The sequence below is a fragment of the Pteropus medius genome, unplaced genomic scaffold (assembly GCF_902729225.1).
Source record: "Pteropus medius unplaced genomic scaffold, Ma_sr-lr_union100, whole genome shotgun sequence".
Lineage (NCBI taxonomy): Eukaryota > Metazoa > Chordata > Mammalia > Chiroptera > Pteropodidae > Pteropus > Pteropus medius.
The window spans coordinates 11,966,355-11,993,002 of NW_024340696.1; the positions used below are offsets into that span (position 1 = coordinate 11,966,355).

General features: G+C 40.1%; 1 protein-coding gene across 2 annotated transcripts in view; it reads left to right on the forward strand.

Moving 5' to 3' along the window:
• Nucleotides 1-26,648, forward strand: part of TRIM44 (tripartite motif containing 44) — a 96,573-nt gene that overhangs the window by 63,220 nt on the left and 6,705 nt on the right. The window contains exon 5 of one of the 2 annotated variants that reach the window (XM_039867077.1): nucleotides 2,094-2,151. The exons of the other annotated variant lie outside the window; for it this stretch is intronic. Coding sequence (XP_039723011.1) covers nucleotides 2,094-2,130 — 37 coding nt within the window. The 3' untranslated portion in view covers nucleotides 2,131-2,151. The remainder of the gene's footprint in view (nucleotides 1-2,093; nucleotides 2,152-26,648) is intronic. 2 annotated transcript variants of the gene reach the window in all.

Below are 26,648 nucleotides of genomic sequence, written 5' to 3' on the forward strand. Positions count from 1 at the left end.
TTGCATGATTCAGATGAAAGATCTTGAAGTTCTAAGCTTGGATAAGAGCAGTAGCAAGGGGAAGAAAAGACTAGGTGGGGAAAACATGGGAAGGGGAAGTGGAGAGGACTTAGTGAGTGGCTGCGTTTCAAGAATAAAAGAGAAAAATGGAGCTAAATCAAGAGCACTGGCTTCCTAGCCTAGCTCTACAGTTAGTTATATAGACTCAGACAAGTCATTGTACCTCTCTGGGCTTGAGATTGAACATTTATAAAATGAGAGGTCTGACTTTGATGGGGTCTTGAGGTTCCTTCTAGCTCTGCCCATCTGTTGCTCCAAGACTCCAAGGTCTTTGTCTTAGGAGACCACAGACAACAGGGAGTGGTGCTATTGGGAGGGAAGGTTGGTTTGGGGAGAAAGATGTTATAATAACTGTTTTGCATTTATCTTATCCATTGGGTGTGCACTTTTCCTCTTTGCCTTTGCTCATATGTTCTCCTTGGCTTTCTTGTGAATCCAAAAATGAGATAGAATTTATTTTTCCTCTTCAAAGTAGGATTCTTGGAAACACAGAAGGCCTTGAGGTCATGGAACTAATGTAGCCTTGCATACAATGTTTCTCCAACATCTTTTGGTATCCGAGCATCTTTATATACTCTTCTAGCATATTTCACTTCATGATGACATCACAGTGTCAGCCTGGGAGTCTGGGAGAAATCTTATTTTCCCCCATCCCCACATAGCCATAGAATTAGAGACTTCTGCCAACTTTTCCTCCTTCTCAAGGGCATGCTTTTGCCTTTCTTTTATTTTTACTTGCTCCTACCCTTGGGGAGAAGAGTAACTTCTCTGATTGGTGAGAGTCTGGCAGTCATTTGGCCTCTCTTCTCTGTTGTACAGTGTTAATGTGTTAATCACTGCACTGAAAAGACAACATGGCCCTGTCTTTCTGTTTTGCTTTCCTAGATCACCCGATTTAGGCAGGATGGGCCATCCTTGCTCTTTTCTCTATTGCAGTAAGCAGATTAGGAAGGAATTGCCTCTGATGGACCCAGATAGGTCCTTGTTTCAACTCCCCATTAATGACTAGATGAGTAAATTAAGTCATTCCTTCCCTGGGATTCAGATAACTTTACGTCAGTGAGATAGTTGGCAGAGGAACCTACTGTAGCCGCAGACACCAGTCCATCTCAGTCAGTACTGTATTTTATTAATAGGGTCTTCATTAACAAAAGTAGTACCTTGATCGAAGTTCAGCTTATTATGTCTCTCGCACTCCTTGTTTGAAATTGGAGAATTTCAAACCCATCACAGTTGTTAATGGCTTGCTTTCCCCGTTCCTCAACTTTGCCAGTAGGAAAGTGTAGTTACTGCTAAAGAGAAGGCTATTCTCACCACACATCATAAGAAGTTTGCAAAGCTGAGTTGCCATCAACCAGTGTCTACTTGACCCATAAACTCTGTTTCCAGAATCAGTCTAGCTCCATATCCTGGCATTCTAACCATTTCAGGCAAAATGTTGGGTTTGTACTTTTTTAAAGTGGTCATTTTAGTTAATGATTACTTTGACTTTTCAGTATTAAATTTATTGTACAATATGAGCTCAACAAAACAGAGTTGCACTTAATAGTTTGGAGGGTTTTAATCTTCCTATCTTCATCCCCATTCTGTATATCCCATGCAGTATTTTGAAATACATTTTTTTAACTGGAAGATACTTAAATTCTGACATCATGTTGGTACTTTTTTTTTTTTTTACTATAAGTGAAAGCTCAGTTGAAATGGTTAAACCAATTTATATAAGTATTTGTAACTCAGTTGATTTGTAACAGAAAAACTTTAAATCTTAATTATTGTTTTCAGGACCTCTCTCATGAGATGAAACTGATGGGTGTTGATTTATTCTACCAGCATGTATGCCAGACAATGTGCAAGGCACAACAGAGATAAAGAATGAACCATAGTTCCTGCTCTCAAGGCACTTGTGGTCCAATTGAGAAATAAAACTCACGAGCAAAGAATTGTAATATAATTCTCCTACTGAGAAGAACTCACATAGAGAAACGCGTTAATTGCTATGGGAGTCAGAGTAAAAAGTGACTAATTCTTCCTAGGAAATCAGGGAAGATATTGACCTGTTCAAGCCAGTGACCCAAACAGAACTATACAACAGTAAGTTGATTGGAGGAAGGTGGAGAATGGACATCATAATAGTAAGAACTGTAAGTTATAAGGGGATTTTGAACTGTGGTTCACAAGGGGCAAGTATGTACTCTATCACTATTTAAGTCCTTTGTCAGCTTCATGCTTTATTATGTAAGAAGAGAGCTTTGCCAACACTTATCCTTCTGGTTCTCAAAAGAGCATGGCCATAATAGAAATAAACTTGGCAAATTTTGAGGCTGCCATAATTGGAGGCTTTTTCAACTTTGAAGTTTCATTTATTCATCTATTCATTCTCTCCCCCTCTTTCTGTGCAATCTAAAAGGAAGAGATTTAGTTTTTTTTTAACCATCATCTACTCTCTTGGTTGTTTTCTGTTATAACTATGGCTCCTGTTTCTTATTTTATTAATCAGAGACTCATTGTAAGGAATAGAAATCCATCCAAACTAGTTCAGATAACACAGTGGGGTATGGAAAGGAATCGGTACATCTCAGGACGTAGTCGAAGGAAGTATTTCTGTGCCTGGTGGAGATCAGAGTGGGAATTGGTTATGAAAAGAGATATCAGTCTCCATTCTTTTCATTGTTTCTTTCTCTTTCCTGCTTCACTCTCTACCCTGTGGAGCAGCCTCTTTTGTTTACTTCTGTCTCTCTTCTTCCCATTAACTTCAGCTTGCCCTGGTGCCACTTTGGCCACAGCTCTATAGCAATTTTATGATGCGGGATTCAGTATTGCCTCACCACAGTCTCAAGAGAAAACCAAGCCAATTTCAATTAGCTGTCCTTGTATTAGGTTGTCGTACCTCATCCAGTCAGCTACAATTAAAAAAAAAAAAGTGTGCAGGGGGAGAGGTCTTGTGGATTATAGGGCTTCTTCTCCCAATGGCCGGAGCAAGACAGAAGGGTAAATTGGGAAATATAGGCAAAATTGAATTATATTCCGTTATGCTGCGTTAGAAAGGTGAACCCTAGTGTATAATGTAAGATGGCAATTTAGTGTTTCTTGACACAGTTATTTTAATAGTTAGACAACAGAGTGCCCGTGTTAGTATCTAGTGTCCATTCCAGAACAAGTTCCATTTCTTACACACCTAGCATTTCACAGATAAATAGAATAGCAATCATTCAACCAGCATATAGCTTCTAACAGCACCTCTGTTTCTCATTTGCTGTGTGTGGCCTCTTACAGGTCTGGGTATGTGAGAAAAACCATGAACTTGAGTCACTAGAATTAGTTCCATCTCTTGCTAATTTGGTGAATGTAAACTAGTTCCAACTTCTTAGAGCCTGTTCGTGGAAATAGGGTTGACTTGTCTCTGGGTACTTGTGAGGAACACATCATAAATGTGTGTTGAAAGATTTTGTGACTAGTAAAGCACTATACAGAGGAGTTCAGTTTTTCATAAGAACAAAGATATAAGTTTTTATTTGACAGCATGAGGTACTAAGAAATAGACCCTCAGGCATCTGCTCACTTAAGGCTTTAGATAAAACTCATAAGCACACCACATTCCTGGTTCTCCAGCCCTAAATATTATGCTGTCACCAAGCTCTTGGAGTTCATTGAATAAAAGGTGTAATGGAAGGTAATACATGCAAGCTCCTCCATTAGTATGCCTATCATCATGACTCCTGTTCATGAAAGAAGACCTTTTGTATTGCTCATTTTTGAACTGGAACTATTTTAATCATAATAGTCATAAATGGACTTATCTGGGGGTGCTTCTCTTAATTAGATGGTGATGGTAAGAGAAAAACATGGATCACAAATTATTCCCAATTTGCAAATGAGTAACAGAAGCTAAATGATTTGTTGAAGGTCAGATAGTAAGCTGAAGAGCTAGGATTCAACTCAGTTCTGACTCCAAATCCCACATTTTCCCCATTAGGCTTCACTGCCAAAAAGTGCCATTTGTTAGACAAAGAGTTTTAAATTCTGAAGCCCATGGAGGGTATATGGGGATTGTTGGTGGTAAAAAGATTGTGAAGTATAGTTTAATCCAAAGACCACAAACTGATGTCTCCTCAGCTGAATCTGGCCTAAAGATGTGTATTGTTTGGCTCATAAGGTGTTCTTTCAATTTGTGAATTACTGACCAGCATTTAAAAATTAGATTTCACAGCAGATTTTTTTCATCTTTTGAAAATTCTAAAGTTCTGTCAGTACTGGATCCACATTCCCCATGATATTGACCACCTGGCCTTTGTGTGGGGCATGCACTTTCCAATTTACCAGTCTCCACCTGGTCCGACTCACTTATTTCATTCATTTATATAACCTACCAGGCCCCTAAAAATATTTGAGTCTGCAATGCCTTGCCTAGTCCAGATTCCTCATTATGTTGCTTGGTTATAGAGTTAAATTCATTCCCTGGCTATAATCACATCTTTTGTACCCTATACAGTTTTATGTCTTGGTCTTCTTATTTGTTATTTTAAGGTCTTTAGTGCAAACTTGTCTGTTTGGCTCTACTATATCTTTGAGAACAGGAGCCACACCCTCATCATTTCAACAGACATTATTAGCATTGTTTCAGGGGCTGGGAATGCAAAGCAGAGTAAGATGGAACTCCCACCCTGAGGAAGGTCATAGCCTAGCCATGTTTCTTTTTAATTCATGAAAGCATCTAGCACTATGATAAATACCAAGTGCATGGTCAAAACCTACTTGCTAGGGTATAGTGATTAACAGAATGGGGTTTGGTGTTATAAAAACTTAAGTTAGAGTGCTGATCCATTATTTATTGCCCACTTAGGCAATTTGTATAAACTCTTCAGCTTCAATTTTCTTATCTGTAAAATGGAATAATCATAGTGCCTGTGGGGTAAAATACGGATTTAATGACCTGAGGCTCATAAGCGGTTAGGTACAGTATTTACATTTAATAACTGCCAGTATATGTTGACTCTTATTACTAGGGCTAGATATGCATGTAGTTGGCGCTCAGTTGATGATTGTCAAATGAGCAAATGAATAGGTAGAATGAATTGAGTTTAAGGAATTAATTGTGTTCAAACAGGCAAGGATGATGGCAACTATAAAAGGGTCTCCAGCAGGCCTGGAGACCACGGATTTTTGATGACTTTGAATGCTCTAGTTTTGATGACATTAAAGGAAGCACATGTTGTGGCAGAATCAGCACCCAAAGTGCTTTAGAACAGATTTCTAAGCTTACCTCTGTGGAAAAACAGCAGCCCCAGTTTAATATAAGTTTATATGAGATTGAGAAGCGAGTAATAAATCTCTAATAAGTGTGCAAGGTAGACTCATGCTCAGTGTCTTGAGAATCTACTCAAGACTTCAAAATTGGCCCAGTACAGCAGCTTGAGATTTCTCTGTGAAGAATCCTTGCAGTTGCTAAGGTGACTGCTTGGACGGGAAAAGGCATTAGACCATTTTCCCAGGGCTTCTGGACTCCTTCCTTTTTTTACAGCCTTCATAGACAGGCAAGAGGAACTAATTTATTTACTGTATGCCATCACTTATCCCACTTAATTTTTACACTGACCCTATGAAACAGTGTACTATACAGATGACAAAACTGAAGCTCAGAGAGATTAAGGGATATGTTCCAGTTCTTGCACATCTTGTAAATGACATGATGAGGGCTCTGGCTCTTTTCATAACTCCATGTAACCTCCCAAAGCCAACCCTACCATCTCTTAAGTTTTCATGATGGCCATCAACACCATCCTTATTCCCACTCCCTAAAGGAAACTCAAGTAAAGGCTAGCAAAATGCTGTGTAAACACATACTGCCTTTCTTTTTATTCATTTCCGACATGTTTATTAAGCACCTACATTATGCCAGACACAGTTCTTATTGCTGAGGATACAGAGTGAACAAGACAGATGAGATTCCTTCCCTGGTAGAATTTAATTCTAGTGGGAAGAGATAGACCAAAACAAAAAACCTAGTAAACCACTAAATGAACAAAATAATTTCAGATAGCAGTATTGGGAAATGAAACAGGGTGATTTGATAGAGACTGGGGAGAAGAAGCTATGATAGATAAAGTGTTCAAAGAAGGGCGATGGAGGTCACTTTTGCGCTAAAATCTGAGAACAGAGGAGCCAGCCAAACAAAAATGAGCATAGGGAGCATTATAGACAAAGGGAACAGGAAATTCAGACTTGAGGCTGAACACTGGTGACTGTCACCAGAAGACCACTTCATGTTTTAGACTTTTTTAAAAATGTAATGCTCATAACAGTAGATAACATTTCTGATTTGTAATCTGAATGATAATATTACATTATTTGATCTTATTATTTTTCTGGGTATTTTGGTGGAGCTAGTAATCTTACTTTAAGAAGGCTGTGATCTATACAGGTCATGGAGATAAACTGGCTTTATAAGAAGAGAGAAGACACAAGAGTTTACATCTGTTTCCTAACAGAGAACCACATATTGTAGGCTTAACCTTAGGAGCTATATGCTGCATTCAGGGATGGTAAGGATCCAGATATGGCAGAGTCAGCAGGAAACCTCCAGAAGCCCTAGCACACAGACATTTCTCAGATACCCAGAAAAGACATGCAGGATGATGTAAACATTTGTTTTGGTGCCAAATGGGATTATTCCCCTAATGTCTTTGTTTATCACAAGGGATAAATTCTAAAACAACAAAGAAAAAAATAAACTTATTTTTGTGTAGATAAGTATGGACTAAACACATAGCATAAAGTAATTTAGGGAGTAGGAGAATGTCATGAACTCAAGCAGAATAACTTTTAAAACAATGAAAATCACTACCTAGGTCTGTGCCTCCCAACCTAGAGTCCCTGAAGGTGGTAACAGGAATTAGAAAGCTATTTGCAGTGTTTCAAAAATATGGATAGATAATAAGGTCACACAAGCTATCGCTTACTTCATTCCTTTTCAGATCGTTCTTTTGTTGGTTTATTCAGTATTTCAACAACTACTTAATGAGTTATCTACTATGTGCCAGGTATAATGCCAAGTAGTAGGAACATTTTTAAATGGCTAAAATAGGGATTCTTGTTGTTGAGACGTTTTAAACAACTGGTAAGGCAAAGAGACCAATAAATGGATAATTACAGAATAGTATAACACGTACTGATAGAGGTGTTTATGGAGTACTTTGAGAAGTCCAAAGATTGGTGAAATGCTAATCTAGCTGGAGATAGGGTCTTAGAAAGCTTCCTGAAAGAGATATTACTAAATCTAAGTTTAAATGGGCTTATATAAATTAGCCAAATAGGTCCAAAGGAATGATATTCTTGGCAGAGAAAAGATTATACACTTATATATAGGGCTTTTAATTCTCCAGAGTACTTACACATTGTATCAGAATTGTGTTCTGCTTTGAATAAGAGAAAGCTCTGGTATCTGTAGCTTCTGCAAACAAAGGTTTATTTGTTTCACATAAGTTTAAAGCAAGGTGACTGACTGTTGGCTTAGGTTCTGTGGCTAATGTCAGTAGTGCTTGTGTCTCTGAGATTCTCTGAGCTTTTCCTTCACACTTGTTGCCTTATGATTGAAAAAAGGCTGCAGCTTTGAGTAGCGCATCCATGTTCAGGCATGAAGAAGAGGTTGGAAGATGGGCAGTCTCCATTAATCAGAAAAGTAAATACTTTGCCAACAACCCCACGCAGAACTGGAAGACTTATCCTTCTGTGTCCTGGACTTAAACTGGGCTACATGCCCCCATCAACTACAATACAGGATTTGTCTACAAATATTTAACTCTTCCATCCTCCAGAGTAGAAGGCAACAAGGAAGGTGAGTCCAGAATGACTAAGTCAGCCAACTAGTAATATTTCACTTGGTCCTCATAACAAGCTCCTGAAATAGGAAGAACAGGTATTATTAGCTTTACAAATAAAGAAACTGAGGTTTAGAGAGCTAGGTGGTGACTAAAATCACAGATAACAAAAAGAAAAAAGCTAATGTTGTTTGTATGCTTTTTACACACCAGACTCTATGCTAAGCTCTTTATATGTGTTCTCTCATTTCCTCCTTGTGCAGTCCTGTGAGGTAGGCTGTCCTGATTTTATAGATGAGCAATGTGAGATGTAAGGAGATACTGACATAACTTGTCTAGGATCACAAATCTAGGACATAGCAGAGCCAGGATTCAAACCTGAGTTCTCCAGAACGCCAGCCTGATGCTCTTCTTGCCTCTTGTACCTTTAAACTATGATAACTTTCTCCCTGTGGTTCCAGTGAATGTGCCTTCTCACTGACATTGCCTAGAGTCCTTGAAGCCACCTCATGCCCCTGTTACTCTTTTTAATTTATTTGACACACTCTTGTTTCTTCATTATTGTTTTTATGGACACAGAATCTAGCAACACATTATTTCAAATGTCCTGCCATTATGAGTGCATCTCCTTTCATTGTAATAGCACTGACCATAATGAATACATTTTGTATCTGTGCAGATGTCACTGGTGTTTGCAATGCTCCACTCTAATTTATGTTGGAAAATGAATACTTAAAGTATTGCCCAGGCTCCCATTACTCCAGAGGAAATGAGGGATACCTTGTGTGTGTGCATATGTTTTTGCATTTATGCAGCAGATAGAATGTTTTGGTCAGAATGAATTGTGTGCCCGAAGTGAGAGTCTGGCCCTTTCCTGGAAGGGCATGTTGGAAGTAATTTGCTGTGCATATCAGCAGACTTAGGCAAGCAGGTTTCTTTGTGAAAGGATGTTTGGAGTGACTTAATGGGCACAAATCATAGTCAGATTTCATTAGAAAGGGAGGAGAGAAGCCATGCTGATTGAAGGACCCAGGTTTTGGGGTACCCCAAGATGATCTTGCTTTCATGTGCACAGCCAGCAAGGTTGCTGATGTGCTTGGTGCCAGCAATCACCACGTCAAGTCAGCTATACACTGATACAATTTTTTTTGAGAATGAGGGTGAATAGTTAGAGGCCCACTGGGGAGTAGAATGTGCTCAATTTGGATTAGTTATGTGAACTGATACTTATGGCAAGAGTCTGTCTGTGAAATAGAGGGATAATAATCAGAGTCTGAAATGCCAGATTGTAATAGAATGTAGCTCCTTTGTAAAGAGGCCGGGGTACTCAGCTGTCCAAGAAATGACCTCCCCTATGTTTGAAACCCTGTGTGGGCCATAATGCTCTAGACATTTAGCCTGTCTGTCTATAGGGGATTCTTGAGGTGCTATCTTTTTAGATATATCTGTGCCAAACTTATCCTTTTCAAAGCTTGGGATCTTAGCAGTTAAAGAGTACCTGGAAGATAACCTGTAAGACTCAATATTACAAATCCTCATTCAAGGAAATTTAAAAAGGGGGTGATGTGGTGGTTAACAATATAAGTATCCTAAATTTCTATAAAAACCCTACATTTTTATGCCATATCTATTCCAACTAAATCTTTTAAATATGTAGGAGTTACCCCTTAATAAAAATTGGCTACTCAGTTTAGGGTTACTAACTCAGTAATTACAAGGCAAATTAAAGAAGGAATAGAGGTTACAAACCATAAAGAATGGGTGTGTGTTTGTGTATGTGAATGTGTAAATGTGTATATCTATACACACATACACAAGGTGCACATAGTGAGTCTGGAGATGTTTAACAGAAAAGGGCAAGACCCTTTCTAAAATAGCTTGGGAGAGAACAAAATTTCTCTCTATAGCCCTAAGTGATCTTAAATCTCACCAGCTTTTTATTGCTGAAAATCTGCAATTAAAAAACTAGGCTGTGGAATTTTAGTATCTGTCCTTTTCTGTTTCATAGGGAGTACTTTCCCTTCTGAGTCTATACAGCTTTAATTTTCATATAATGCATCACCTGACTCTTCTGTCAATACCTGAAAAACAGACTTGAAAGAATGAGTTTTCCCAAATCCACCTAGAAATATAAGCCCAGATAGGACCACTTCAGTAACCTTAAAGAAGTTATTTTTCTTGCTTCCTTCATGCCAAAAAGCTACTAACACTTGTTCTATGCTGGAAAGCTTACTATTTTACAGGAAATTCTGTGGAACTGAATATACTGTTGGTAGGATTAGTTAAAACACAAATGAATCTAGCTCTGAATTGAATCTCTGAGCCCCATTCTTGCAAATTTAAATGGCAATAATGCCTGCTGTATCCTCTAAAAGAAAACAGCAAAGAGACAAACACTTTTGCCCACTGCATGCCTGGGCAGTCTTTCTCACTCACTGCTCACCCCTTTCCTTGGGGGCAGTGATTGGAAACACATTTTACTTTTGCCGTGGGGCAGGATTAGTCTTGCTTCAACAAAAAGGAGTTCAGAAATGAGGATGGGAATAGGAACCGTCTCTTACAGCACTGGCTTTGGGTTTCTGTGGACAGAGAGCAGATGATGCAGTGAGCACCAGAGCAGCTTTGAGTCAGAAGTGTAGGAAACTAAAACCTAAGAAGCTCTGGGTCTCCCTGCCCCTGTTGCGGTCAGAGTAAGGAGCCTGGGCGAGGACCCGGTTTCGGTCTGATTCTCTTCTTCACTGCTGTCTGCTTGATTAAGCTGGCAAGCACGCCTAGGAACTGGCCCAAACTGCCCTCCTGAGGAGCTGCCCATCATGAGAGAGTTCCTCTAACAAATGTGTCTTCAGGGGACTGTATAACAAGAAGCAAAGCCATTTGCTTTGCTTCATCCTATACTTGTCTTTCAACTCCTAAAATGCTCACAGTTCCCACCATACGTATATATTAGTTTAAGTTTCTAGTCTCTAAATAGCTGTGCTTATAGTCTACCCTAAGATGATTGAACAGCAAGGGAAGGGACCAGCCCCAGAGAGAATATGGCTTGCTCTTTCCTGAACTCAAGTTGTCTGTACTTTCACTGCCATTCTTTTGTTGTAGTTATTCTTAGCCATGAAACAAACTCAAGATTTAATAATTTTTCAATAATAAATGGCACCTACTGAATGAGAACAAGTTGATACTAAACCCGTGTATCCTGTGTATTTTCCAAAACTGTTTCTCCGAGATGAAATGGAAATTACAGTAATAGCTATCATTTATGAGGTATTTACCTTGTGCCAGATATGATATTAGGGACCTTAATGTCTTATATAGTGTTACAACTACTCTATTATATAGGTTGGACCCATTTTACAGATGAGGATCCTAAAGAGAGGAAAGTGATTTTCCCAAGGTTACATTATCTACTTATCTCAGTCTCCACTCCTTTCCTTTTAGATGGTTATTGATAACTAGAAGACGGAAAATTCCGTCAGAGACTCTATCAGCCCACTTAAGATAGATAGGTTCACTCTTCCTTTAATCAGATGGACAGGAAAGGCCACTCTGCCCTATAGACCACCTACCTAAGTAACTCAGGAGTAATAGCTACTTACAGGTAGGTCAAAATGATGCCGACTTGGCAAGGATTCGCAGCCCAGCCCAACATTCTTTTTGGTAGGAAGAACATTGGCTTCGCAATTGGACAAACCTGGGCTTCCAGTGTGGTCAAGGCTTGACTTTTCTGAAAATCAGTTTCGACATCTATAAAAAGGGAACCATAAAGTCTTCTTCACAGACAAATTGGATGAGAAATTATCTATAAATACTTATTGTAATGCATGTGCATTGAATATTTTTTTAAAAAATAACAATTGTTTAAATGGTCATTTTACTGAGTTAACAAAAGTTTTCCCTGGCATCCTGAAGTGTTTTCGCTCCAGCAGGAGAGTGATTGAAAAATGCAGTGTTTTTTAGTTTCCCCAAGGCAGGTCCATTCTTTTGAACCAACTTTGCTTTTTATGACCTGTTTTTCCCTGTAAGGTAGGGGGTAGACTGATGCTTTCCCTTCCTCCCTCTCTATCCTGTGGCTGTCCTCAAAGTATTCTCTCACCTCCCTTTTGTGATTTTCTTAAGTGCTTTTAATGGCTGCTTGACACTAGAAAGATATTCCCAGCAGGCACTCAATTTGTAATCCCTGCTTGTTGCTTGATGTGAACTTGTGGCTGACCTCTGGGAAAGTAGCGGGGACTGGAGCGGGGAGGCAGACTCTGCTTCAGCAAAGCAAGATGTTGGGTTCCTGAGCAGCTAGCTGGCAGGCAGCCGGAGGTGTGACTCCCAAGATTGCTCTGTTCGGTGTGTCTGGAAGTATAATAGTAGAGTATTAAGGTATGGGCAAATTCCTATATTCTTAATACCAACCAAAAATAAAACAAAATAAAAACAAAGATAATAAACAGAGGGCAGCTACATTTAAGCAGTGTCTCTGTTACCACTGTGAGGAGAAATGCGGTGCCCTTAGGGTCATCCAGCATATACTAGAGCCAACCATCAGTTATTCCATGGCCTGCCACCTGGGGGCCTAGACTGCCTCACATTTTTTTTTAACCTGTGACTTCACCAAAGGAAGGTGATTGAGGTATAGGAAATGGGAGTGGGGGAGGATGCAAATCTGTCATACCTTTATTTCACAAATCTTAGACACACAGCTGCTAATCAGGATTGTAAGTGATCAATCACAATACATGCCCTCGAGCAGCGGCAGCTCTCCAGCGAGAGGAGGAAAAGCCGAGTATCACACTGAGTTAATAGCACCACAGGAGACAGCTGTGGTACCTGGATCAATACCAGAAAAATAGAACTTTACATTAAGTGCCTCATGCCCAAGTGTGATTCTCATGAACGATATGGGTTTTGCCCCAAACCACACAGCCAGGACTTCGTAAAGAGACTTCCAGTGCCCACCACTGTCCACAGTCTCCATCTTGAGCTCTGTAGACCTGCTCACTTTGCACTCCACTTCCTAACCTTCCTGGACCTTCTGATATTTAGACTTTTGTAATGAATTCTCCAGTTCATGAATGTGGCTCACTGCTCAAGGCTGCCACTTAGCCCCGCTTCAGCAGCTCTGACTCCAGCTTTGCCCCCGTGGCTCACACATATTCTCTTAATTAGGCTGCTTCTAGCTCTCATCAGTCTCACCAGTCCTTAGGGGCTTACATTTCTACCACTCCCCATGAACAGTATAACCTCTGAAGTTCTCCTTGGCTTTACAGGCAGGATCCAGACTCTGTGAGTCTGAGAGATGAATGATGAGTAGTCAACCTTCATGGAAGATGTAAACTTGAAGGCTGGTTATGATTTGAGTAGAGAAAGAGAAAAGATATCAATATTCCAGTCTAGAGCGAGAAAGGTCCTTATTATGACTTGTTAACAGCTGTTAAAACCCTCAGTGTGAAGGAGGAGTTTAGAACTGGAGCTGCCACAGAGATTTAAGGATTATCTGTGGATTTCAATGCCATTACTGTTCTTTACCAGAGAGCAGGGGAGTGGGGAGTTGGAATGAGAGAGAAAATAAAGCCTCTAGTATGGAGTAATGTCAGATTCATGGAATCATTCTACTCTCCTCCTCCAGACCATTTTTACATTTCTGTGCTAGGCCTAATTTGAAAGTCTGGTTTTGCCCTTAGCTATAGTATCCTTTACAGACATGTTTGTGACCATTCAGGCCAGTTAACATGAGTAAGAGCCAAGTGGCTTTCACATGGATCAGTGCTTCCCGCTTTGGTTGCTAGGCCCCACAGTTAATCTGAACCCCTTTTCAAAGCCTGGTCTCCTCATCTTCTTCAGTGGGCAAAAATAGACATATATGATCAGCCTCCAGCATCCAGCACTGTCAGCAATCAGACTTGAGTCACAGCAACAACAAAATGGTAATTACGTGAGGTAAAATATGTGATAAATAACCTTATTGTGGTAAGCATTTCACAATATATAGGTGTATCAAATCATTACATTGTACACCTTAAACTTACAGTGTTGTACCTCAGTTATATCTCAAGAAAGCTGGGGCGGTAGGGAGAAATCAGACTTAGGAGAAGCAGTTTGGAAAAAAATGAGCTTTCTCTTTCCAGCTGAACATAAAACAAGGAGTTCCATAGGCTTTTCTTAAACTTCTATATATAGAACTATCTTCTTTTTAACTTCTTGTTTTTTTCTTTCTTGGATATATTTCAGCCAAGGGCCCTAAAAATACTTTTTATTAGAGGGAAGTGGCTTTGTTGTCTCACAGCAAATGTTTTTAAATTTAAAAACAGCCCCTAAAAGAATTCTCTCATCTTTTCCCCAAAGTAGTTAGCCAAAATATTTATTTTGTTGTCATTCCCTCCCTGCTACCCCTCTATGCTGGACTGAGTGAAGACTGCAGTGGGATGTTTTAAATAGTGAGTGGGTGAGTAGGTGGGGAAAGCAGAACATCTGTACACTTCTCGTTAACTTCTCCTGTGGTGTAGAAGAGCCATCCAATATATTTATTGTCCTATATAAAATTTAATTCTGATTGGGACTCAGAACGTGAGAGCCTGAGAAATCATCTCGTCTAGGAAGGAAGAAGGGAACATAAGGATGTGTAGTATAGTTTGGTATAGGCAGACACTATCTTGCACACCATTTCATGAGAAAAGCAATCGTTTAATGAGCATTTACCATGTGCTATATGCTTTTACATTGATAAAGAATCTGTAAATCATTGACTGTCTTTTACAAATAAGGAAGCTGAGACCCAGTGGAGTAAGTTTTGCCCAAGGGAGAACCCAGTCAATAAGTGGAAGGACTGGATTCAGTCCCTGGTTTCTCTGTGTTCATCCTTCTCTCAGTCTGAAAGCCAGAGCTGAGTCTGACAGCAAGGAGCCATCTAGATTGCTGATAGATGCCCCTCAATTCTATAGCCTGAGAGGGTGACTGGGCCTTCTTAGTACTGAGGAGAACGTTCTCTTGGTGACCTTTGGGCTGTTGGGATTGTCTGTTCTGGTTGGGCCCTGTAACTGGGTCAATGGACAAAAATTGCTTTCCAGGTATCATAAATAAATCTTATGACATCTGATTTATGTTGAAACTGATCCATAAACAGGTTCTCCTGCAGATAGATGAAACAGATCTGAAGTGGTAGGATTATGTCATTTGAGTGTGTCAGCAGAGGTGGCTCAGGAAAAACTAGGAGGAAGACAGAATGTGTCTTTAATAATGTTTATCTGCTTCCTTCAGCACCCTGTATTTATTTATACCGTAGTCCTGGCCCTTTAAAGATTATCATTTCTCTTTCCCCAGCAAAAATTAACCATCCACCTCATCTCATCAGCTTCTAAGATGACAGCTGGCTTACCCAGAAACTCATCTGTGCTCAAGTGGTTTATGGTGGTCCTATAGCCTACTCTAGCCTTAAAATATCTACCGATTTTTAACCCTGGGAGCTCAGCCAGAAGTGCAGTACTTTAGACTAAAGGAACACCTTTGATAAGGTCTTTAGGCTTAATGGATTGTGGGGAGATCTTTTGAATGTGACAATACATGATGTCATCTTGGGTATCTTACTTCTTCCAATGCCTAAGGCAGCCCTTTGATTCAGAGCAGTGGGCTTTGTTCATTCTTGAGATTGGGTAATGACATGTGAAGGATAAAGACATGCAGTGTTCAGTTCCTCTTTTCTCTCTTTGCTTTGGCTCTCCTATTTGGTGTGTTCATGTGTTTTGGGTCATCTTCCTCTCTTCTGGCTAGACTAGTGCTCTCTCATCTAACAGCAGTGACTGGAATTCAGGGAGAGCCTCTGGTAAGATTGGCTGAGTGTAAATTGGATGTGATATTCATCTCCTCAGCTGTCTGCACCAAGCAGTCTTCTTCCCAATCGGGGCAGGTTCTTGCGGTTCAGACCTTTTGGCTCTATCATGAGCTTTTGGGATATTGGGGATGGGGATAGCTTTCTTACCTTCTTCTCTGTTTCCTAGGGAGACTCATAACAAGAGTATTTACTGCAAGGGCAGAGATAGGACAGAATAATAAACAGGCAGGGAACCAGGCCCCTGTGTGAATGGTTCGTTTTCACAAATGTCCACTCCGTTGTTACACTTATCGCAGAGAAGATGTGCTGGCAGAGATGTCTAGTTATTAACTAGACAAAGAAACCTAGTTTCCTGTTTCCCATCTCAGAGCCCTCTCCCTGCTCCCAGCATGGGCCTTAGACTCTTGGACAAGTGAGTCTGGCTTTGGCTCTGCTTGGGAGCATGTGTCCATTCACTCTAGACCACCGGCATCATGCACTGGCACCTGCATTACTCTCCTAAGCTGAATCTCAGACTTGCGCTGATGATATAATCACATTTGAGCAACTTGATGCCTGCCTCCCATACCCTCCACTCAGGCTTTATATTCAGTTACCACTGGGTGTTTGTTTTTTCTTTTTTCCCTGAAACATCTGTTTCTGCTGTTTTAGGGAGTGTCACATAGAACCCAGCCTGAATATTTTAAACATAGCCCTTGTTCACATTTTGGAGTGTTGGCAGTGTGGTAGACACCATATGGAGCCCTGACACTCTTCTCATCTCCTGTTCTTTAGCATCCACATTCTCTCCCACCACCCCATCTTCTTAGGAGATACTTCAAGCATGGCCCGTGAAGATAAGCATTAGGAGCTGCTGACGAGACACTTTTTTGTCACTGTACCTTCTCTTACCATCTCTAGCCATTCTGAACTTTTCACAGCTCCTTGAACATACCAAGCTGTTTCATATCTTAAAGAGTTTGTTCAAGCTGTTCCCTCCACCTGGCTTGCCCTCCTTCTGGCCCCGTAGTCTTCCTGGAAAATACTAATCCATCTGTCAACATTGTATGGTAGTCTTCTCTGACTCTCATAAATACGTAGGCTACATTCTTTGCCAGACTGTGAACTCCTTAAGGGTAGGGAGCCTATCTGATTCCCCTCTGTATTCCTGGCACTGGCATGTGATAGAGGCTCAGCCACTGTGAAGTGAAAGAGAAACCACTGACTTCAGGACAGGAGTAATACACAAGCAGCTGGATTTGGTCGAGTACTCATTACTTGTTAGTAAGTACGCAAACACCTTACATCCATTATCTATCTCATTTAATACTCATTTTAACTCTAAGAGGTAGATCCTGATGTTTTCCCCTTCCTGAAATGGCCCCCGACACACATGCACCCATCATTCTTTATCCCAGCATCCCACTTTATTTTCTTCATAGTACATTCCACTATCTGAAATCCATTTATTGGTTTACTTGTTTATTGTTGTCTCTTTCACTAGAAACTAAGCTCCATGAGAACATGAACCTTTTCATTTTCGTTCACTACTGTAATGCCAGCAGCTATTATACAATGCCTAACATATTTGGGGTGTGCTCAATAAATATTCACCAAAACAGTGAATGGATGACTGTGTTTCACAGATAAAGAGACCGAGAGATGCTATATGCCAGCCACCAAATGCATCCTAAGTGTCAGGCATGGTACTAAACACTGGGGACAAAATGGTGTATGGAAAATAAATTCAGCCTCTCAGAAGCTGAAGTGGCAAAAGCTGACATTTGCAATAGAGCCAGCTGAGGCGTGCTGAATCCCTGAATCTCTAGAGGCTACATGGGCAAAGCAGGGATCCATCAGACTACCTTCATCACTGGTTCCCTGAAGGCAGACAAGAAGCATTACGTGACTTAACTCACATTCTTTTGCCTGGTGGTTGGTGTGAAAATCAGCTGAAGCCTTGAAATACATTTTTCATGCAACCTAATTAAAAGAGTAAGACCTGGGTGCCTCTCACCTCAGGACAGACGGGATTGGAATTGAAACTGATGTCTGACCAAAGAGACTCTGTCATAAGTCTAGGAGAAGGGTCTTGGTTGCTCGCCCTTTTGCATGCTGTATTTGCAGAAGCCCACAAGAACCAAGTTAAGAATCTGAGAGAAATGGTTACCATGAAGCCAGGTTACTCCAGGAAAGTCATAAAGTGGCTATAGTTGTAGAAACTGAAAAAAAAATCTAGCTGTATCTTTTTTTTAAAATAAGAAATTATTGGGCTCCCCAATAGCAAGGAGGAAGTTTTCTGGTAATCGGTGTCCAAACTGGAGTTTGAGTCTACCAAGGCCTTGGAAAAATCTTTAGCAATCAGCAGACATCACCTAAGCTACTGGTAATAAGGCATTACCAGTAACCTGGCTTGATAAGTGCAGCCAAGTGGACTTCACAAGTCCCCTCATTATGCTGTCTTCAGTCATCATTGAGTCTCCCTTCCCCAGGTTTAAAACAAGGCCTAGGCCGTGGTTGTAATTCCAGCTCTGCCTAGCTGTGGGACTTTTGAGAATTCATTTCTCTGCTTCTCATTTTCTTTATCTGTAAAATGGAGTGTTCATGCTGTTACACAGGATAATGGTTATGAAAACCGAATGCAAAAATGTTGGTGATATGATTAGTTCTGTGCCTACCAAATAATAATAGCTCACATTTAATGAGTACTTACATGTATCATTATCTTCATTTTACAGATGTAGGAACTTGAGTTTAAAGAGGGGTTTCACCTAAAGTCTTAACTGCTAATGTATGCTGGAATGCAGCCTTGAAGCCATGTCTCTGATTCTTAGCTGTGTGCTTTTCCCACTGTCACTACCACCACAATAACTAACCCAGGTCTCCCACTTATGCTTGCATGCCTCGGCTGATGTTTCATCTGAGAGAAGGAGGGGAGCACTGAACGAGCACCCATTTACTTCCTTCTTGGTCTGGATGACTTGATACCATCCTCACCTCTCTCCTTCAATGGATCATTAGGGTAAGGGTAGATGGTTAAAGTTTTGGGATCCAAACCTACCTTGAGCCCAGCTCACAGCTGGATTGAGGAGGGTCTAGAAGTTGCCAAAAGTGCGGCTTTTGTATAAGGAAGCCAGATGAGAACATTTCCTCATGGAGATGGATTGGTTCTTCAAGTTTCTTTCTTGGAAAGGGCTGGACACGAGCTTGTTTCTGGTTTGCCGTCAATGGCACATAACTTGTCCATCAAACACACCCATTCTTTACCAGTAAGGCTTAGTCATTTGTAAGAGTAACCATTGTTTATGATACAGCATTTTAATACACACCTGGTGCTCCCAGTGCTTATATGTGCCTGGCGATCGCAGTGACAATTAGAAAAGAAATGCAGTGCTGTATGAAAGAAGTGAAGGTTAGAAAAGAAATGGAACCTGGGTTCACCTGTAGAAATAAGCTATCCCTGAGATTCCTGGGTAGTACCTCTAAGACCAGCAGGCTGCCTACTGTTTGCCTGGGAAGTCCTTGGAAGGTTTTTAGATCAATAATACTTATGGGGTTGTTTTGATCATTCACTGTTCATTCATTCAAACAGTATTTGTTGAGGTTTCACTGGTGCCGGGCAAGTACTGGTGAGATAGCAGGGAACAAAATCGTTAAGGACCCGTACCATCTCAAAATAATTTTAGATAGTGATTGATGCAGTGAAGACAATACAGCTATCTAATGTGATAGTGCAGGGATGGGTTGGCTACTCTAAACCGCTTGGTCTGGCAAAGCCTCTGAGAAGGCGACATTGGAGCTGAGACCTGAATGTTAAGGAGCCTATCATTCTAAACTGTGAGGGAAAGAGCTTTTGAGACAGAACAGCAAATGCAAAAGCCTTACGGCAAGAACAAGGTCTTCTTATTTGAGGGGCAGAAATAAAACCAGTGTGGCCTTCGGGTGGCACAAAATAGTTTAGAAAGGTAGGCAGGGGCCAAATCAAATAGAGATCTGTGGGCCATGGGCTTTATTCTGAGGTTATAGGAGGCCACTGAAGAATTTTTAAGCGAGGCAGTAACATAATCTGTCACACATTTAAAAGATATTACTCCGAATGCAGTTTGAAAACTGAACCGTAGTGAAAGAGTAGAAGTAGAAAGATCAGTCAGAAGGAACTGCAGTAGTTCAAGCAGGAGGTGGTGATGGAAGTGGAGAAGAGGAGTGGGCAAGCGGGCTGCGCTGTGCAGTGTGAGTCAACGGAACTTGCTGGTAGACTCGATGGGATACGGAGATGGTGCTTCTAAGTTTTGAGCACAATGGTTGGCGCATATCAACTACTCAAAGAAATTATAGCGGCTTACTCTCCCTATTAACAAACAGACTTTTCTCAAACACCAAGAGAATAGGCTTGAGGAGGAATCTTGAACCCATTCAAACGACACCATGATGCCTACAGTTCATGTGTGACAACAGTGTTAGCTCTTTTGTTATTAAATGGCATTCTTAAAGAAAATGGAGCTTGCAGGTATGAAGGTGGATTTAGGAACCAGAAGTTCTGACTTTCAGTTAATCTCACTCCGCTATCATCTCACTGTATGACTTTTTAGCCTCTTAGCCTTGATTTCTTCATCTGATGTTAATAAGTAACCATAAAATGTGTTGAGCATTTACTATGTGCCAGGCACCATATCAGGCATTCTATATACATTAATCCCCATTTAATCCTCCATTTCCAGGTAAGAACACCAAACTCAAAATTCCACAGCTAGTAAATGGCAAAGCTGTGACTTGAAACCTAAGCGTTTCTAACTCTTACATCCACATTCATAACCGTCTGCGATATGAGAAGTAGCACTAGTTCTTGAGAGTTGGTATACTTCCAATTTCCAATTTTTACAACTTCAGGACCTCAATTCAAGGTCATCATGGGACTCAAAGTTACTGAGAACTAATCTGAGACACATTAAAGAAAAAAATAGCTTACCATTCATACAGAGATTAGAGATTAGTGTCAAGAGTGTATTTTATTTATTGATCGTTTCTCCCTCTCCCTTTGGTGTTTTGTAAGATACGGCAGCTAAGGCAACAGGCAATTTGAAGTCTAGCATTTTCTTAAATCTTACGTTTAAGATTTCCATGAAAGGAAACTGCTTGAGAGAGATTTTGTTTCCATTATTCACTTGCCAAGAAAAGATGAAGAAACTGGGTCGGGTGGATTTCCTGAAGGAGCAGAAAGCAGGCAGGGAAGGTAAACCCTTGGGCTATTTTCTGATTCAAACTCCCACCCCCCTGGAGTTGCCTGGGCCCTAATAGAGGCTTCGGGAAAGGTTCTTTTCAGTGGTCACCACAGGAGGTCATCAGTTATGAGAAATCCAGCAGTGCTGGGGGGAGGGGAGGGAGGTGGGGGAGGCCAACAGAAAGTCAGAGAAAAGAGAAAGCTTACTGCCTCTCTTGCTTTTCCTCTTGAAGTTCAACAGCAGACTGAATAATTACATGGAATTTATTTCAAAGAGGAGAAACACACACACATACACACACCCCACCGTCTCATCCTAGGAGACACTTTGCAGTTGCCCCAGTGTTAGCAAGGGTGTGGAAAAAATGGACATTCTCAAACTTATATGAATAATGACTAAATTATTGTAAGATGATTTCTGGAGGGCAGTTTAATAATGATATATCAAATACCTTTAAAAATACATGTCCTTTGATGGTTGGAGAACTATCTGATTCTAGGACTAGGGTAGAGAATATGCAAGATGATCCCAGAGCATTTTGTAGTGCCATAAAGTTAATAGGTGCTCAATAAACGAACAAACAAAAACAAACACAGCACATTGATGGGGGAGTATCAGGGGGTCACAGAACTGACCAAAAGAGCTCCCAAACACCAAAGCTGAACAATTCGAGCAACAAAATAATTGGATTATAACCCAAAGTATAAAATAAATATCCATGAGTCCAAACTGATATAAATAAATGATTGAATAAATAAATAAATGAAGGAGAAGAAACAAATCTTATGTTCAGAAGAATTTTAAATAATTTATGTAGATACCCTACCCTCAACGATAGGGAGTGTAACTCCTCACTCCTTAGGTGTGGGTTGCTCATAGTGACTTCCTTCCAAAAAGGACAGTATGAGAAAAGGGGAAAAGTAACTTTTCAGTGGAAAAACCTTAACAAACACTGTCTCAGCTAGGTGATCAAGGTCATCATCAACAACTAAGTCGTATAGATTGTATGTATCCTTGATATGAGGTGTTGAGAATGGCACTTTACCTCTGTAGTTTCCTTTCTAAAGGCCTATAACCATGGCCTAACCATGATAAAAATATCAGACAAATCCCAATGGAGGGACATTCTACGAAATACCTGACCAGTATTTCTCAAAACTGTTATGGTAATCACAAACAAGAAAATCTGAAAAACCGTCCCAGCCAAGATGAGCTTAAGGACACATGATGGCAAAAAGTAATGTATTTGAGTGAAATCTGGAATAGAAAAAGGACATTAGGGGAAAACTAAGGAAATCTGAATAAAATATGAACTTCAATTGATGTTAATGTAACAGTATTGGTTCACTATAACAAATGTGCTATACTAATGTAAGATGTTAATAATAGAGGAAAGTAGGTTTTAGAACTCTCTGTACTACTTTGTAATTTGTCTTTACATCTTAAGTTATTCTAAAACAAAGTTAATTAAATACAAAACCATGCCCTTTGACATAAGTTTCCCTTCTGGAAATATTATTTTTGGAAACAATTAAGGATGAACCTAAAAATGCATCCACCTGCATGTGTGTCACGGAGGTATGGGTAATAGTGAAAAGGCAGAAATAATTAGTGTCCAATATTAGGTATGGTAAATCTATACAATTCAATTACAAATCATAATCTTATAGAAATATAATTTTTGATAAGGAAGATATTCGTGATTGCCACTTGGCTGGAAAAGCAGATTATGAAAGAGCCTTTGAAGTAAATATTTTAATATGTGCATGAAGGGGTATAGATAAATATATTTTAATGTGTTAATGGTGATTATCATTGGTGGATAACACTATAGGTTTTTTTCCCCCTTTTTATAGAAGCAATACTTGTTACAGAAAGCACAGATCAACAAAAAAAAAAAGCTACTTTCTGAATTTAAAAAAAGGCTAGAAATTATTCCATTTAAATCTAGCAGTAGTAGCAACAGAAGACTCAGTATGAAAGAGAGGAATTCTAAGAACAGATGGGACATCACAGGCTAATAAGCCTGCCTGTTACTTCTCTTCAAGTATTTCCCTATAGAAGGGCACTGCCTGCCTGACATGCCTGCTGGTGCCTTTCCATCTTTCATAGAAACAGGCCACCATATACACAGCCCCTGGGGAATGCAAAGGTAGCCACCTATAAAAATGGTAAACAAGTCTTAAGGTACACAGAAATCAAACTTGGTAGTGTGGTTAGAGTGTGGACCTGAGGCAAAGCTGGAGACCCAAACTTTTAGAGGCACCTGTGTAGGTCTGTAGAGGCAGAGGCAGCTGTGAGGGCTGAGAGACAAACCCAGTGTCTGTATTTCCTTTTCCTTCTATAGTAATCCCAACCTTACCTGGCATTTTTTTCATCTTAAAAAAGAACTTGCATGTGCCTTCCATCTCACTGCAACAACCCTTGGAGGTAGGACATTATTATCCCATTTTTTAGGTGAAAAAATTGGGATAATAAATAGAATTTTAGTGGCTGCTACTTACTGGCTAGGTAACTGGAAGTCAGAAGATATAGGTGCATGTCTCACCTCTTACCCAAGTCGTTTAATTTTTGAGGGTTCTGGAGTCTGCATAATCTAGATCTACCATTTACAAGCTGTGTACCTTGAACAAGCCATGTAGCTTCTCTCGGCCTCAATTTTCTTATCTGTAAAATGGATTTGATGATACCTATCCAAAAGCTACTGTTAGGGGGTTTGACAAGTTTGTGTATCTATGAATTACTTAGCACAGTACATGGAACATAAAGTCAGCCCTCTGTAAATAGTGGTTATTATTAAAGGAGAGAAAAGTCACAGTATAAAGTAGAATGATCTAGAGAGAGAAAAGCCCTTCTTTCTATCTTTCCTGTGATTTGAGAAAAAACAAGGCTAGAGTCACTTTAGACTTTTTTAAGAATCATGATGAATTGGGGGGAATCATGGAGCTTTTTGCTCAAATCAGAGCTTACTCTTGAGTCTGTAATAGGTATTAATCAAACAGTATTATTAATTAACCTGGTGTTTGGGCCCAGCCAGAAAAAAGAGGTAAAAGAACTTGGAACACCTAGGCCAGTCTTCGGATTGAATTGGGAGGAATGGGAAAGAGAGAAATGCACAGGAAGCAAGAGAGAAAATAGTATAAATGAGAGCTAATTAATTAGCTCAACAAGTTTGGAAGTTGGAAAAGACAAGTTAGCTCTTGTCTGGTTTGGAATTTTCCTAAATTTTACTTATAATGCAAGGCATCCGAATTTCCCATTTGAGGAAACTGGATCCCAGAGTCATACAGCAAAGCCAGGACTAGAACCCTGAAGTCCTCTCATGTTTTTCTGAGCTAACCCAGAATAAACTGAGGACATTTCATTTTATCTTATATCTCAGTTCCACAGGTGGCTGCTAAATATGTAAGTTCTGATCCCCTATAGCACACTAACCCCCCCCCCCCCCTCACTTTCAGCCCAGGCTATTTGGGCAGGTGAAAGGGGAGACAAAAGTGGCAGCTCTGCTCTGTCTAGTAGTGGAGTATTTCTGAGTCTGGGCATTTGGCCCGTTCCCTGAGCCAGGCCGATTGCATACTTACTGTAACTGGGCAGCCACACCTCAGATGGTGAATAGAGACTTTCTAATTAGCTCCTGTGCAATACTTGTGTGGCTTCATTCTTGGAGAATACTAAATCTATCTTTTTGATTTCAGCTGAATCTAGCCTTCCTCCCTTGTTGATACTCCTTAATTTCTCTATGTTCCTGAGTTGAATTATCCTTTGATAGCAATAAATAGCCAAGGACTCAGCAGATATGAGTGATGCCAAATCAAATTAAGATGTATCATAGTCTCAGGAAAAGAAACTGTTAAACTTATAAGGTCAGAGTGCCTGTCACCTCTCTTATTAACTTCCTCTATAGCCTCCTTCTCTGGGGACAGAAGCTGAAAAGCTGAGCTACCCGCCTATACGGACTGGCTAAAAAAATCATCAGGAAGTGAATACTCCTTGATCATAATCACTTTACCAGAGGGTGTTTACAGGTTGGATATGACTGGGGCTGTGGCATGCCTCTAACAGCTCCTTCATCTTCACAGGCACCCAATCAAAACTAAAGAGATTCTTCATCAGACAGTGTGCCAACTGGCAGAGGGGACACCGCATTCTTCTGGCTAGGCCTCCTTAGTTTCATTGTGTCACTCTGACCCCTCTCCCCAGCCAGGGCAGTGTTAAATGCCTGACCACCCTCCCAGTCAGGATTTAGGAACTCTCAGTTCCTTTAACTAAACTTTTTATTCTTATACTCTTAAAATATATTTTTAAAAATTCTGTGCCTCCTTGCCCATTTTTAAGTTAAATCCTGAAATTATATATCAAGTTTAGAGGATGGGAAAAGGATGTGATTTCTGACAGATTATATATAGTATGAGCTTTATATATGTTTTTGCCGAAACTTTGGTACTGAAGATTTAGATTATTAAATTTACAGACAAGATTCACTATATAATCTAATTGACTAAGACGAAGACAGTGTTTATGGTCAAACCATTCAGCCAAATTAGTCTTGCTTTCTGTCAAATCCAAGCCTGATTTGTTTTTCAGTTCAAATAAACATATTAGTACACACCTCATGACAACCATCTCACTTCTGAATGTGAATTCTTAGTCTACAGATAGACAGATGACATACAGCCTTGCCAAGAGTTTATCACCTAGATGAAAGAAGGGATTACCTCCTTTACAATTCCTTGCCCTGCTCTCAAAGGACTCCTCTTAGAAGCAAGCTCTAAAATTGTCCCAAGGCACTAAAATGGTAAGATTCAAGAGGGTGAGAGGTATGCATTTCTTTTTCTGAAGTTGGAGTACGCTGATTATAAAAGTGGGAGTGACTAAAGAGAGAACCTATAGGTCACAGACACCTTCTTGGAAAGGTTAATTTTAAGAAGGAGTGTAGATGAAAGTTAAGAATCTAGACATTTATTTCCTTAAAATTACCCATTCCCAGATACCCTCTAGAAAGTCATTATGTACCAGAAGGATATATGTTACCCCAGTTTTAAAATCACTGCTTTGAGATACAACAGCACTCTCAAACTAGATCAGTCTGTGACTGAGACCAGTTAACCTAGGCATCTCTCAGTATTTGACCTCTCGAGTGTTTGGCAGGGGCTGACTTTTATAGAGATCTGTTCAAGTAGAAGGGTCAGAACCACAGAACTCAGCCTTTCTTTCTATTTAATACCATATTCCATTATATCTGGAGTTGTAAAAAAAAAAAAAAATCCCCAAGCAAGTAAAGAAAGATACTATTGCTCTCCAGATGTTTGAAGGGCATTTGGGGAGAGGAACATACTTGCTCCGGAATGTAATGTTTTAGATGCCAAAGCTAGGAACACTGGAAGAAAGTTAGGTGGATGTAGGTATTAATTCAGGACAAGAAGGAGGTAGATCAAAGTAGGATGTCTCTGTCTCTGTCTGTGTCTAACTTACTAGGCCTTAAGTCCAGAAGCGCAGCTACTGTGTCCATCTTACTCATGCCTAGCAACATGCCTAACGCTCAGTTGGCAGTCAGTAAATACTTAACAGATGAAAGAATCAATCAGTGATATTCCAGAATCCCAGATTCTCAGGTTTTTAAACTGTGAGATGAACTATATCATTCAGGCCCATGAATGGCTCTCTTTTAGGGTAATGAGAAAAGATTTTATCAGTCGTAGCTTATGACCTTTTCCCCAAGACAACTCTACAAGTCTTATAGTAATGAACCTGGCAACTCAAAAAGAA